General features: G+C 38.7%; 2 protein-coding genes across 5 annotated transcripts in view; both read right to left on the bottom strand.

Annotated features, from left to right (window-relative positions):
- Window positions 1–9,491, bottom strand: part of LOC112053071 (calcium uptake protein 3, mitochondrial) — a 77,300-nt gene extending 67,809 nt beyond the window's left edge. Inside the window, exon 1 of one of the 3 annotated variants that reach the window (XM_052888466.1) lies at window positions 9,245–9,491. Coding sequence is in view for 2 of the 3 variants with exons in the window: in XM_024092348.2 (XP_023948116.2) it covers window positions 9,245–9,448 (204 nt within the window). In the remaining variant the exon portion in view is untranslated. The remainder of the gene's footprint in view (window positions 1–9,244) is intronic. The other 2 variants (XM_024092348.2, XM_024092351.2) reach the window with 2 other exon arrangements.
- Window positions 9,492–9,936: 445 nt separating this feature from the next.
- On the bottom strand, window positions 9,937–11,663 carry LOC112053062 (uncharacterized). Of its 2 annotated transcripts, none has more exons than XM_024092334.2 (2): window positions 11,096–11,663; window positions 9,937–10,595 (listed from the first exon to the last, which is right to left on the bottom strand). In XM_024092334.2, the coding sequence occupies exons 1-2, from the start codon at window positions 11,474–11,476 to the stop codon at window positions 10,020–10,022; spliced, it is 957 nt and encodes a 318-aa protein (XP_023948102.1). In that variant the 5' UTR covers window positions 11,477–11,663; the 3' UTR covers window positions 9,937–10,019. The 2 variants fall into 2 exon arrangements, with proteins under 2 accessions (XP_023948102.1, XP_023948103.1); XM_024092335.2 differs by having other exon boundaries at window positions 11,183–11,661.
- Between the last annotated feature and the right edge of the window lie 651 nt (window positions 11,664–12,314).

Genomic DNA, 12,314 nt, shown 5'->3' with positions numbered 1-12,314 from the left:
AAAAAAAACATTCACTTGATGACGATGAGAAACCTTCTCAAAATTAGAAAAGCCAGAATCCGCCCGCTAAGTATCCCGGAGACAAGAAAAGTAAGATCGGTGTACTTCGAGAGTAGGTTTTAGGTTAGTAGTAGACTACTGCTTGTAACCTACTCTGAACACAAAATCTTCGTATTCACGTTCGGGGAATATTAGTCGCATATAAATAACTTATTTGAGCACTGATTATATTCGTTCCTTTAAACCATATACAGACAAGTTTCTTTCTAGTGACCCTACTACTCGTATAGTAGGCAGAATCAGCAAGAACCAACAACATCTTCTTTTCTCTCTTATCCGAGTTCGATTTCATTGAAGCATCTTTGTTTTATAAATTCATTTGTAAAATGCAGCAGATATAATTTGGAGTAGTACTGTGAATCTAAGCTCTATATCTCATAATAAAAGACAAGTAGCACAGTTTCAGCGTATCTTCGACGTTTAATGTCAGCGGGCGGCAATAGCATTCCTTCAAAAGGTCCACGATTCCCCGATAGCCTGGAAAGCTGGTCCTCGTAATGGGTGCCATTAACGGGCCGCGGGTTCAATTCCATGCGGAAATATAACTCGTCGCAACAGTGTACACTTCGCACAGTATTTCATTAGTAATTGCCGATGTAATAAATCAAAGGTAAAATATTCCGTCGGTTGTCCTCCCCGCGGCCGCGCACGGACAGACTTTATATAGCGCTAATTGAAACTATCAGGATACCTGATTATACTATGCCATTAGCTCTGGCTTTGCATGCGCGAATCTTCGCTCTACCTATACTAATATTATAAAGAGGTAAAGTTTGTGACGAGAGGTGAAATTTGCTCTCTACAAGGGCAATCTCTGGATCTACTGATGCTAGTCACTCACCATCCAATAAGTCCACGTGCCTGCAGCGCTAACGCAGGACATCAGATAAAACTGATCGTGTGTTAGTCGCGATCTACACGATGTCATGCACTTCGCAACCAACACACAAAAAGTTTTATCAGATGTCCTTCCGTTTGCGCGGTAAGAACATTTAAAGTTTTTTGTATGGGGAGTGGCTAGCATAAAACGAACCGTCATGCTATTTGCGGGAGACATAGGCGGAGTGTCTAGTTGTCTGTACTAGGTCTATATTATACAAGATTTGTATTTTTGTACGTAACTTAAGACTACTGGATTGATTTTTAAAATTCTTTCACTAATTTGAAGACAATGTGGCAAAACATTTGAGAGAAACATTAAATTTCTTTAATTTAAAGCTGCTTCAGTATTAAGACAAACAAAACTAAAGTAACACACATCGGTCAAGCTGTTTTTCAGTTTTGGCGATACTGACAAACAGCAAATATTTTTTTATATTAAGAAATACATTCATACAGGATCTATGTAAACGTCGACCTATTTAAATACGTCGCCATAAATCAAGTTAACTACGCGTAAGACGCATTTCAGTTGTTCTAACTGACGTGCATCATAGTTACGAGTACGAGCAGATCCTTGTTGTGATCCTTTTGGATTTAAACGATCATTTCGATCGTTCGTTAACTGGGCAAAATAACATTTTATTGTTTGTTAAACATCGATCACTATTCAATTTGATAGAAGTTCTAAGTTGGTATTCATGGAAGAAAAAAAGAAGATTAACAACTTTGATATGATCTTTTTGGTACAATTGAATGGTTGCTTTAATTTTTTAGGTTTTGGAATAAATATTTAGTTATATTAATACTCAATTGACAAATTTCTGGTCTGAAAGTGTCCTGACCACCGCCGGCAAGAACATCAGAACTAGTAGCATTATGATACGAAAGCTCAAAAGCAAAAAAAGAAAATAGAAAGAGAGTTATAGATTCAATTAAACGCATCACCTCTTTTAAGTTAACGCCATTTAAGACTGCAATTCAACAAAATACTAATTCCATGAACCCGTATTGCAGCAGCGAGGTGGATCTAAATCCCTTCTTCTATAAGGAAGGCCTGACCCTGAAGTAGGCCATTAAAATAGAGGAATCAGCCGAGAAGAGCCTTATAGCATTATGGATTAGCTTCAATAATTCCTTGACTCCGGACCAGGACTCAGAAGCAGCATTTACAAAAGGTAACGTAAAACAAAAGGCTCTGTAGGAATCGGTAAAAGGTTTTTCTCCCAACTCCAATGAATAACCCCATCCAGAGCTGTGAAAAATAACGACTTAATTCTGTTTAATTGAAATTGTCAAATTATTACTTGTCATGATGTAATAATCGTTCGATTGGGCCTGAAGAGGCGGCTGAGGCGTCTCTCTTCACGCCACGGACGTCTTTAGCAAGGACTCTTCCTTTAGGTTTTCGTCGTTCTTCGTCGAAGTAAGCGCGATGTCTAGTAATGTTCAGTCGAGCGTCATTAATTATTAGGTGGTGTCACAGTCAACACAAACAAATTGCATAACTTCTGTGTTCTAACACAATGAAGCTCATAAACAACAGTACATAAAGGCTTTGAACAAAAGGCTGTCGCGTTAACCCGCGACGCTAAGAAATGGAGAATTGGATCAATGCGCGACGTCGGTGGTCCGTTCTGAGAAACACCCTTTACTTAATAGGTTATGGCCTATTTGTTTGCTGGGGGTTGAATGATGGGGCTAGCGATAGTCGAGTAAAAGGTAGAGCGGACACTAAAATAACAGGTGTACAGTAGTAGTAGTCACAATATCGTTTTCACGTCGAGAAACATTAATTTTAATTCTTGATGCAAAAAAGTGTCTGTACGTATGTTTGCCGTACTCTTTTATCTATGGCATGGTTTAAGCAAATGGATAATAATAATGCAGACATTTTAAATTCGAAAGCTGATTGTAAGATATTCTGTTTTATACGATTTATTGCGTTGCGCTTAATTTGACCTGCCTTGGGTGGTCGTCAAAAATAGTAAAATAAAAGTATTGTCCATAGTTTATTACTTTCTCTGTTTTTAAAGAATTAACTGAGGGATGAAGCAGATAATCTATCTGGTTGTAAGTGAAACACCATCGTTTAGAAATAACAGAACTATTTTTCGCAGGACATTCAAAGAAAACGCCCCGTGTCCATTAACCTGAGACGTAGGTTTTATGCCTCATGTGCCAGTAATTACGCCGGCAACCAGACCACCAGACCGGACACAGCAATGTTATTTTGCAACATAAGTAAGCATGGCAGAATAAACTCTGTGTTTACAATTAGTGAATCTGGCTAACTTTGGGTCAGTTTACGGCCCATATTATCCTATCTGTCGTCATGTGCCTATATCTGTGGAGTGCGCAGGTCACCGACGACCGACTGATTTACTTTTAATCGTGAGTGCGATATAATCGGCGCAGGGGTAGTGTTACCATTCGCTTTTTTGTTCCCGACTAGCGCTGTCACTCGATGCGCTATGATCGGAATGCCGTGTCGAACATGCGCAGGGACATGTTCGGTTTGGATAACACTTGTTGCTCATTGTGCTTTTTATGCACGACATGTTTATTTTTTGTTAGGTAAAACAACATTCGCATTTCACACAATTTCTGGGTGTTTTATTGCAAATAGGTATTTTTTTTACTTTACGTAAAAGGAAAACCATACACCTATCAACACTTGAAAGGACATGCTAGGAACACGTCTTACAATGTGCTACTTTGCGCTCAACCAGTTGTATAGGTGACATTCGGCGGCTTTTCGTAGATAATAACCAAAACAAATGATGACGTTTAGAAGAAATCCTATCTATAAAACCACAGTCACGCTACATGCGAACAACGAGATCACCTCGTGAATAGAAAAAGACAAAATTCAACCAATGCCGGCGCAACCGGAAACATTGTGCTGGTACGAAAGAGATGGGACTGGACCAACTCCGATGCCATTGGTCGATATTATATCTTCAGAGGTCGCTTGTCAGCACCACTGAACATCACTCCGCAGCTTATACAATATACAAGGAACACGGCCTGCACATTGTCGCCCTGTGTCCATCAAACCCCATGTTCCTGTAATTACACCGACACCGACAGACCTTCAAACCAGAACACAGCGATGCGGTTTGGTGGCAGTAACTCCTTCAGGTGAGCTGTCATGTCCTACTACTACTTAAACGCTAAATAGTCAAAGCATCAAAATCAATTTTAATTGCTGTATGGGACTTGCTGCAATGGTGTTACATGGTCTAAGATTTCGGTAAATAAAATTGCAACCGAAAAGCGATATAGGTATTAATTACACTCATTTAAAAACGTACTTCTGTGTACGTGCCAAATTACTTCCTCATCGTAGGAAGTCGGTAAATACCAAGGAAAATGTCCTCACAGAATTTTGAAGACTTCAAAGAAAATGTGACAAACCGTTCGCTGACGTCATGCGAGCTCTGTATGCGTTAGATGTGATTGAAACCAGACCGCAGAGTGACATGACGACATGCCATCATCTTTGTTCAAGGAAATGATAGCTCCGACGTGACTGATTGCACGTCGATAGTGTGTGTACCCTTAATCATGATTGTTCAGAAGTGGTATAAATTACGAGACATTAGAGGAAGCTAATTATAATTTATATATATACTTAGTGATTAGGTAACTTAGGTAGGTATTTTGCTATTATCCTGGAAAAACTGACGTATCCAAGCGACCACATCACCCAGATCTTACAGAATACCCTCTCCGAAAACATTGTAACATCTCCTGCGGATGCTTGGGTTTCAGGATGAAACGTATGCCTATCTAAAAAAATCTCTAAATCTTCGTTCGTTTAAAAATGTTCTGACCAACCAACCCGGTGGAGCAACGTGGTGGGTCTAAGCTCCAACTCTTGTATACCATAAAAAAACAGAAAACTAGACAATTCGCTGATAGCCCTCTACGTTACAGTGTACTTTACTATTTAAATGTATTTACTATTTACCTTAATATTTAAGCTATTTCTAACAACCTGAAGTACAAAACTAGTGATAGTAAACTATCATAAACACATGCTATGCGCCCCATCTAACTGTTCCTATCACTTGCACTAAGTGATAGGAACAGTTAGATGGGACGCGTAGCTGTAGCACAGTGCTGTAGCGGCAGTACACGCGGTGCAGCAGCGGACAGTTTATCGCGGCAGGTGCTGCGCGCCTTTGAGCTGAGATGTCGGTCAGCTGACCTTAGATCTGTTACACAGCTTCCCAACACGTATCAGTACCGGTACCTACCTATTAGTAGCAACGATGGCTCAGCGTAAGCTTTCAATCCTTACCTACTGTAACAGTTACTCGTCAACTGTCTGCAGTTACCTTCGTTACTACTAGAATCAAGAGCATTGTTCTAAACCATGTTACATTATTTATGTAGGCTTAGGATCGTGATGTTTGGAAGTCCTTACAAAAGGCCTATGTCCTGCAGTGGGCGTATATCGGCTGATATGATGGTAATGATGATAACATAGAGCATTCATTTTTAGTCATATTGAATATTCTAATTCTCTGATACCATAGCTACCTATTAAACGGAAACATTAAAGCATCATGAGGACAAATAGCTCCGATATGAGTGCACAGCCTGACTCAGCGTTACCATTATCGAATCTGCGCGCGAATCAACAACCGCAGCGCTTACCAAATGAATAATTTATCGTTGACCGATAAAGTGCTCGTCAAATCTTTTGTTTGAACTATTAAATCATAGACAAGTAATGTGTGGACGTGCAGGATGTGGGTTTACCCGAGCTATGCGCCTGTTTGGGTGATGACTGATGAGCCCGCACGTCAACGACTGATGGTGGTCTCTTCATTAACAAATTAATGTAATTACGTGCGATGTTTATTGTTTTCGTAAAAGGCTCGAATGTATAGATCATACAAATTCTATACTTGTAGTGCTGTAAGCTCGATTTCGTATCGATCGATCGTCGTATCAAATTGGACGCATCAAATCCAATACGTACTCGTACGAAGTGGATCTGAGGCTACAAAACTATCAGGGAGTAACAGACTATATTTTTAAAGTAAAACTTCATTACCTACGCTTGACTCGGGGAGCAAGCTGGTGAATGCGTTACGAAATGTGTAATCGGGCGAAGCGAACGCTAAAGAAGTTTTACTTCAGGTCTAAATCACACTCGTTTTCTTTCCTTTCTTTTTTTAACACGAGAACTACGCGGGTGAAACCACGGGGTTCTGCTAGTATTAAGTAAATGACTATTGAGTCTTGTGATTGAATATTTAAACTCGTTTCGGGACGCGACGGTGGTATCGAAGCCGGAGTGGAGCGCGATCGCATCTATGCGCCGCCGCCCATTCACGGTCGAGCGCCCACGAGTGACACTATCGCAGACGAGACGCGCCCATGATGGAGCGAGCGCCGGGTGATGGGCGAGCATCCGGGTGACCCTCACTACTGCCAATACTGATCTAAATATGTACTCATATATATTTTTTTCAAAGAAAATGACAAATTAGACCTTGACTACTGTCAAGTGTCGATGCAGCCTTAGATGGAAGACGATTTCTACGCAAACGCCGCATATATGTACTACTTCGGAGTTAGCCCGAAACCATCTCTATACCTACTCATAACATCCAGGTGACATCGCAGTCAAAGGCTAAGGGACTAAGGGCTTTTTTTATTCTTTAAAAGTTAGCCCTTGACTACAATCTCGCAGCTACGGTCGAAGCCCCAAACCAGCCAGACCTGAACCAATAAAGAAAACCTTAATCAGTCCAGTAGGAGTTCGAACCCAGGACCTCCGTTTAATAAATCCACCGCGCATACCACTGAGCCACGGAGGCCGTCTACGTCGTTTGGTAGCATCTTAGGCGCTCTAAGTCTAAACACAGCAATGCAGAAATAATCATGGTGATTGTACTACCCCGGACGAGCTCCGGCATAGCTCTAGTACAGGCTCGATAAGTGATCCAAGCGTGTTCACTCTTCAACGATTAATGACCATTTTTGTTTTTATTTACCTTTTCAATCGGAACGACATTTTAAAAGTGAAACCCAAAAAAAAGTAAAATCAAAAGCAATATGTCTGGTGTCCTATTAACGTTTCACCACCGCGGCGTCTCATTAACCCGTTAACACGTGTTTCAAAATGGACCAAAAAGTTACCAAAATCATCAGTAGGATCCCGTCGGGTCGGTACTTAGGGCGTTGATATTAATTGCCTGCATTAACTGGAGTGGGGTAATGTCATTCATTGAATTGTCTCGATGGTCCAGCGGTTAATATGCTAGGGCTACGGAGCTATGGATCATGATGTCTTGGATTCGAATTAAATACATTTTGTAATATTTTAATTGTGACGAACTCTGGTGCAAATAAATAAGCTAGTATTTCTTTGAACGGCGAAATTGTTGAAGAGAGAAATAAATGCAAGGTGCGAAAAATTAGCACATTTGAATAAAACATACATTTATCTATACACCTATATGAAAATGAATCCATATATCCCTTGGTCACGCCATCACGCGTGAACAGCTGGACCGGTTTCATTATTTTATGTTTTTTGATGTGTTTGTTATTGTCAGGAGAACATTCTTATGATAGAAAAAATTTAAAAAACTGTGCGGAAAATTAAAAAAATGGGTAGGAGTAGGGTAGTACGGGTAGGGGTAGTTGAAAGTTTACATCGAGTTTCACGCGGACGAAGTCGCGGGCGTCCGCTAGTTCATAATATAATGTGTAGTGCTATATCATATAAATAAGATTTGTTTCATTAAATGCTATAATTACCTAATAATAACAATATGCTCCACTGTAGGAGGATAGATATATCCTCATACAACACATTACCATTGCAACATTACAATTGCAATACTGATGTGGGGGACTTCACCGCAAAGCTGAGCGTGAGGAGCTTCTAGAGTTGAGAGTGGGCTAAATGTTGGAGGACTTCCTGGAGAAGGAGGGCCTGTTTATAACAAACTCCTTCTTCAGGAAGTCGCCATAGAGGAAATTGACCTGGATGAGCCCCAAATGTTCCACAAAAGAGATGATAAACGTCCATTGCTGGACATAGGCCTCTTGCATGAACTTCCCAGCACAACAGTCTTGAGCCGCCAGCATCCAGGGGCTCCCTGCAACCTGTTTGATGTTCTCGGCCCACCTAGTATGGGGTCAACCAACACTGAGCTTTCAGGTGCGAGATCTCCTCATTCATGTTGTTTACCAAACAGTATATAAAAAACAAATTTTCTGTAATCAACAGGGTCAACATTATATATCAATGTACATTGAACATCAATGGCCACAAGATGGTAAGAGGTAGATTGAATATCAAAATTAGGGTGATAATGTAATCTCTTTAAGAATCCCATCAGATATAATATTTACTGGCGGCACCACTCGTAACACTCTTCTCTTGAAGGTGCCACCATCAAGTTTTCAATTTTGGGCTGCTACTGAGAACTTTTTGAAAGAAAGAACAGCTCATTGTCTGACCCAGAACTTGAACCGAGTATGTTTTGATCCGAAGTTACAGCGTACTGGCCCACTGAGGCAATAAGGTAATGCAATAACACAATTGAGCAGCAAGTTAGTAACAACATAATACAATGAGTGAACTCATGATGAGTGTTGAGTGTGGCCCACTCTCTGTGGTAAGTAATTATTATGCATTGTGTATTACTACTGATTATTGATTAATACGGTTCAGTTAAAAAATAATGTATATCACTATTTCTGTGATCTAGATCAGAGTGTTTTCTTTTTTTTTAACAACCTAAACATATAGTACTCATAGAGCTTATAGTACAGTAGAGCTTTGCAATGGAAGACTAACATTCAGAAAGGACCACAGTATAAAAGTGAGTAAATATCAGCTTACTGTGCTGTGGGAGACTAACATTCCAAAGGACCACAGTTTAAGTGTGCAACTCAGATACGTCTAACTAAATCTAAGGAGATCTATCTTTATTTTATAAGCTGTCATTGTTAAAATTTCCTAAATTAGCCCTCATCTAGAATTGAACCCTCCCAAGTTTATCGCCGAACCAATGGTGTTAACTTACATAGCAATATCACAACAGAGTTGTTATCACTTATCATTTGTTTACATTCACAACTGCAACAGGCAACTGTCATTACCAACATGACAAATGAAAACAAGGAAATAACCTTACCAATCGATTAGAGACGAGTCATTAGTGCATTTTTGTAACCTGCTACAATTTATTATAACACATTACGGAGCGATACCAAACTGCAAAGAGGTTAAAAATAGCTTTTTGACGTTTCTAAATATATTTCTTACCTTAGCTTTGAGAGCGTATACTGTGCCTCCGCGTTTGTAACTAGCGGCGTACAAGACCATCCCTCCGCCCAAAACACACGCACATGTCTTCCACACATTTTTGTAATATCTATTGCACTTTACTGAACTGAAATTACGCGAGCATACCGGCAAAAACTGCACTTTTCCCAATAATTTTCCCGACGTACGGCATAACGTCGCCATGTTGGTAGACTGCCTATTGACGTTTGGAGGAGTGAGCGAGAGGAGAATAGTTTGCCACTTTTGCAGGCGCATGCGCAATGCGTATTTGCGCTTGTATTACTAATTTTTTATAGGTATGAGTTTTTGATTTTTTTCTATTTTAGATCATTTTAATGTAATTTACTTATGTCATCAAATAACAGGAATATATTATTTTCATCAGATTGATTATTTCAAAGTACTTAATTGGTAATTTGCTACGTATTTATGCATGTATTCAACCATAGAAAAAACTGAAACTGAACATATTTTGATGAGGTTTTCAGCACATTGACTTAGAATAAAATATCATTTAAAAAAATGTTTTAAAGCCAATGCTTGCAATTTATAATCTATGATTAAATGATTAAATTATAGTATATACAATGTAGGTACATGATAAAATTGCAGAATCTTTGAATTAAGTAACAAATATTGATAGAACTGTAAAATAATTTATTACAAACAAGTATTTATTTGGTGATTTATTAATTTTAAACAAATGTCTTTACATAATTGAATACATAATTAAGAAATAGATTCTTTGGTTTAGTTAGTTTTCCTCAGAGTTAATAATAGTTTCTTTTTGTTGTATGTCTTCCTCTTGCACAACAATTTGCTCTGTGGTTTGTTCCACTACCATCTCTTGCACAGAATGTAATATTACCCTCTTCACTGTTTCAATATTATCATACAGTCCATACTCGGCTTGCCAGAGTATAGTGGTAATCAACTGCTGTAAATTGCCTCGCACTTGAGAGTTTTTGAATTTACGCAGTCTGTTACCCACATATTCTCCAAACACTGAATATTCGTCTTTCCTGTGACTGCTATCAACCAGCACTCGCTCTGGTGCAGGTTTGGAATACCCATGACTCTGTTTGGTATAACCGTGTGGATCCAACAGTCTATATTTGGAATTACTGGGAGGTGGTGATAAAACTTCTCTTTTGATTGTCCTGTACTTGGTCTTCTTTCGCTTGGGTTGGTATTCTTCATAGACTTCCTCGTTGAGCCACTCTTCATCGGAAGCTTGACCTGCATGCATCTGCCGCACTATGGTCAAAGGTTCCTCGTTGCTTTCCAACTGGGTTTCATTCTCTGTTTCTGAATTTTCTAACACATCAACCTGAAATTAAGTTATTTTTATTAAGATAAGTGTAACAAATAATTTAGTAAAACCCAGGCATGAAAAGGAAGCTATAATAATTTTGTAATTTTTAATTTTGATTCCTGTTTTGATTATTACTTCAGATATTATTTAATTTTTCTATCATTGTAATTTGTGTCGAGTAACGAGTTACGACAATCCTAAACCTAATTCCTAAATCGGTAATCGATATTGTTACAGTATGTATTACATAACTGATATGTCAAAATCGAGATCGAAATGAGACGCGAATCACTTTGCCAAAACGATTTATCCAAACAATCGTTCCAATCGATTTGATTGATTAATCGTTTAGAACGAATAACAAGTCGATATGCCGATTTTCGGCATCGAATTCGATTCGAATCAGGACTCGGGTCACTCGGGATAAGAATTGAATTTGAATCAGAAAGATAGTTAGTGTTATCAATATTGAATACATCATTATCACAGTATAACCTATTTAAGAATATAAATACCCGTTGTATTTCTATAACTGGCATTGAGTTGGAGGGGTTTCGGTCATTTCCTTTTTTATTAAGATCAACAGATACGGAGTAACGTACGTTATTGTCTTTGTAGGATTTTATGAATCTCTTCCGCCTGGGCGTACTATGACTTTGGCTTTGGCTTGTGCTCTCATCGACGTCGTACACGCGGATATTAGAGTCGTCCAAGGTTCCATTCTGGAGCAACTCCCACTGAATCGGATGTTTATTCACCAAATGCGTTCGTAAATTCGTCGTATTACCGAAATATTTGTATTGCGAATCGCATAATTTGCACAACACTGCAACGCAACGTTTATTCTCCTCTAATCGATCGAAAACCCGCCAAACCAGAGAAGACGTTTTCTTCATATCGATTCCCGGTCACAGATCACTTTGCCGCCGAATTAAATGATGATTATTAGAATCGTAACCGAGTAAAAAACGCATCGATTCTTGTTATCGTGATGAAGACAACAAGATGGCGATCGGCGAATGAAGCATCGAGCGGATCTCGAGCGCTACAGCGAGTAGCGACCTTCACTCGATAATGGCGTTTGACGTGTTTCACGCTCGCATTTTTTTTTTTTTTTTTTTTTAATTTATTTAACGGCCTTGGATACAAGTCCTTATAGGCCCTGCTTTAAATATTACAATTTTTCTTAAAAATAATACAAAGCACTTAAAATTATCGTCGTCGTCATCTAAATATAAATTTACTACTGTATTTTACAATTTTTCTATTGTGTTACTAATGAAATCTAAAACAGGCTTATAAAATAAATGGTTCCTCAACAATTCCTTAATGTGGCGGGGATCACACTTAATTTCGTTTTCTTCCTTTACTAACTCTATCGAACTTGCTAATATTATTCTTTGTATACCAAAAGCTGAACACTTGAAAATTATGTGATTGATATCTGCGTCGTCTTTTTTACAGTACATGCATTTGTTATCTTTATAAATTTTTAATTTGAATAAATGGCTTGGCACTAAACAGTGACCAAACCTTAGTCGGTTTATTATTGATATGAATTTTCTTGAATCCCAACTCATTTTGTTATACCATGGCTGCACCGGTATTTCATTTTGTATGTCTGCGTACCAAGATCCTTTACTTTTACTAGTTTCTTTCCAAAGTTCATGCCAAAGCAACTTCTGTCTCTTCTTCACTTCATGATAAAAGTCTGTAAATGGAGTTTTGATATTG

Source organism: Bicyclus anynana, chromosome 22, assembly GCF_947172395.1.
Source record: "Bicyclus anynana chromosome 22, ilBicAnyn1.1, whole genome shotgun sequence".
Lineage (NCBI taxonomy): Eukaryota > Metazoa > Arthropoda > Insecta > Lepidoptera > Nymphalidae > Bicyclus > Bicyclus anynana.
This window is presented reverse-complemented; position numbering and strand designations above follow the sequence as displayed.

Excerpts from the sequence above, each read along its gene's own strand:
- LOC112053062 (XM_024092334.2), bottom strand. The coding sequence starts at position 11,476 with ATGAAGAAAACGTCTTCTCTGGTTTGGCGGGTTTTCGATCGATTAGAG. Across the intron at positions 10,596-11,095 it reads CAGTTATAGAAATACAACGG|GTTGATGTGTTAGAAAATTC; the intron begins GTATTTATATTC and ends ACTTAATTTCAG.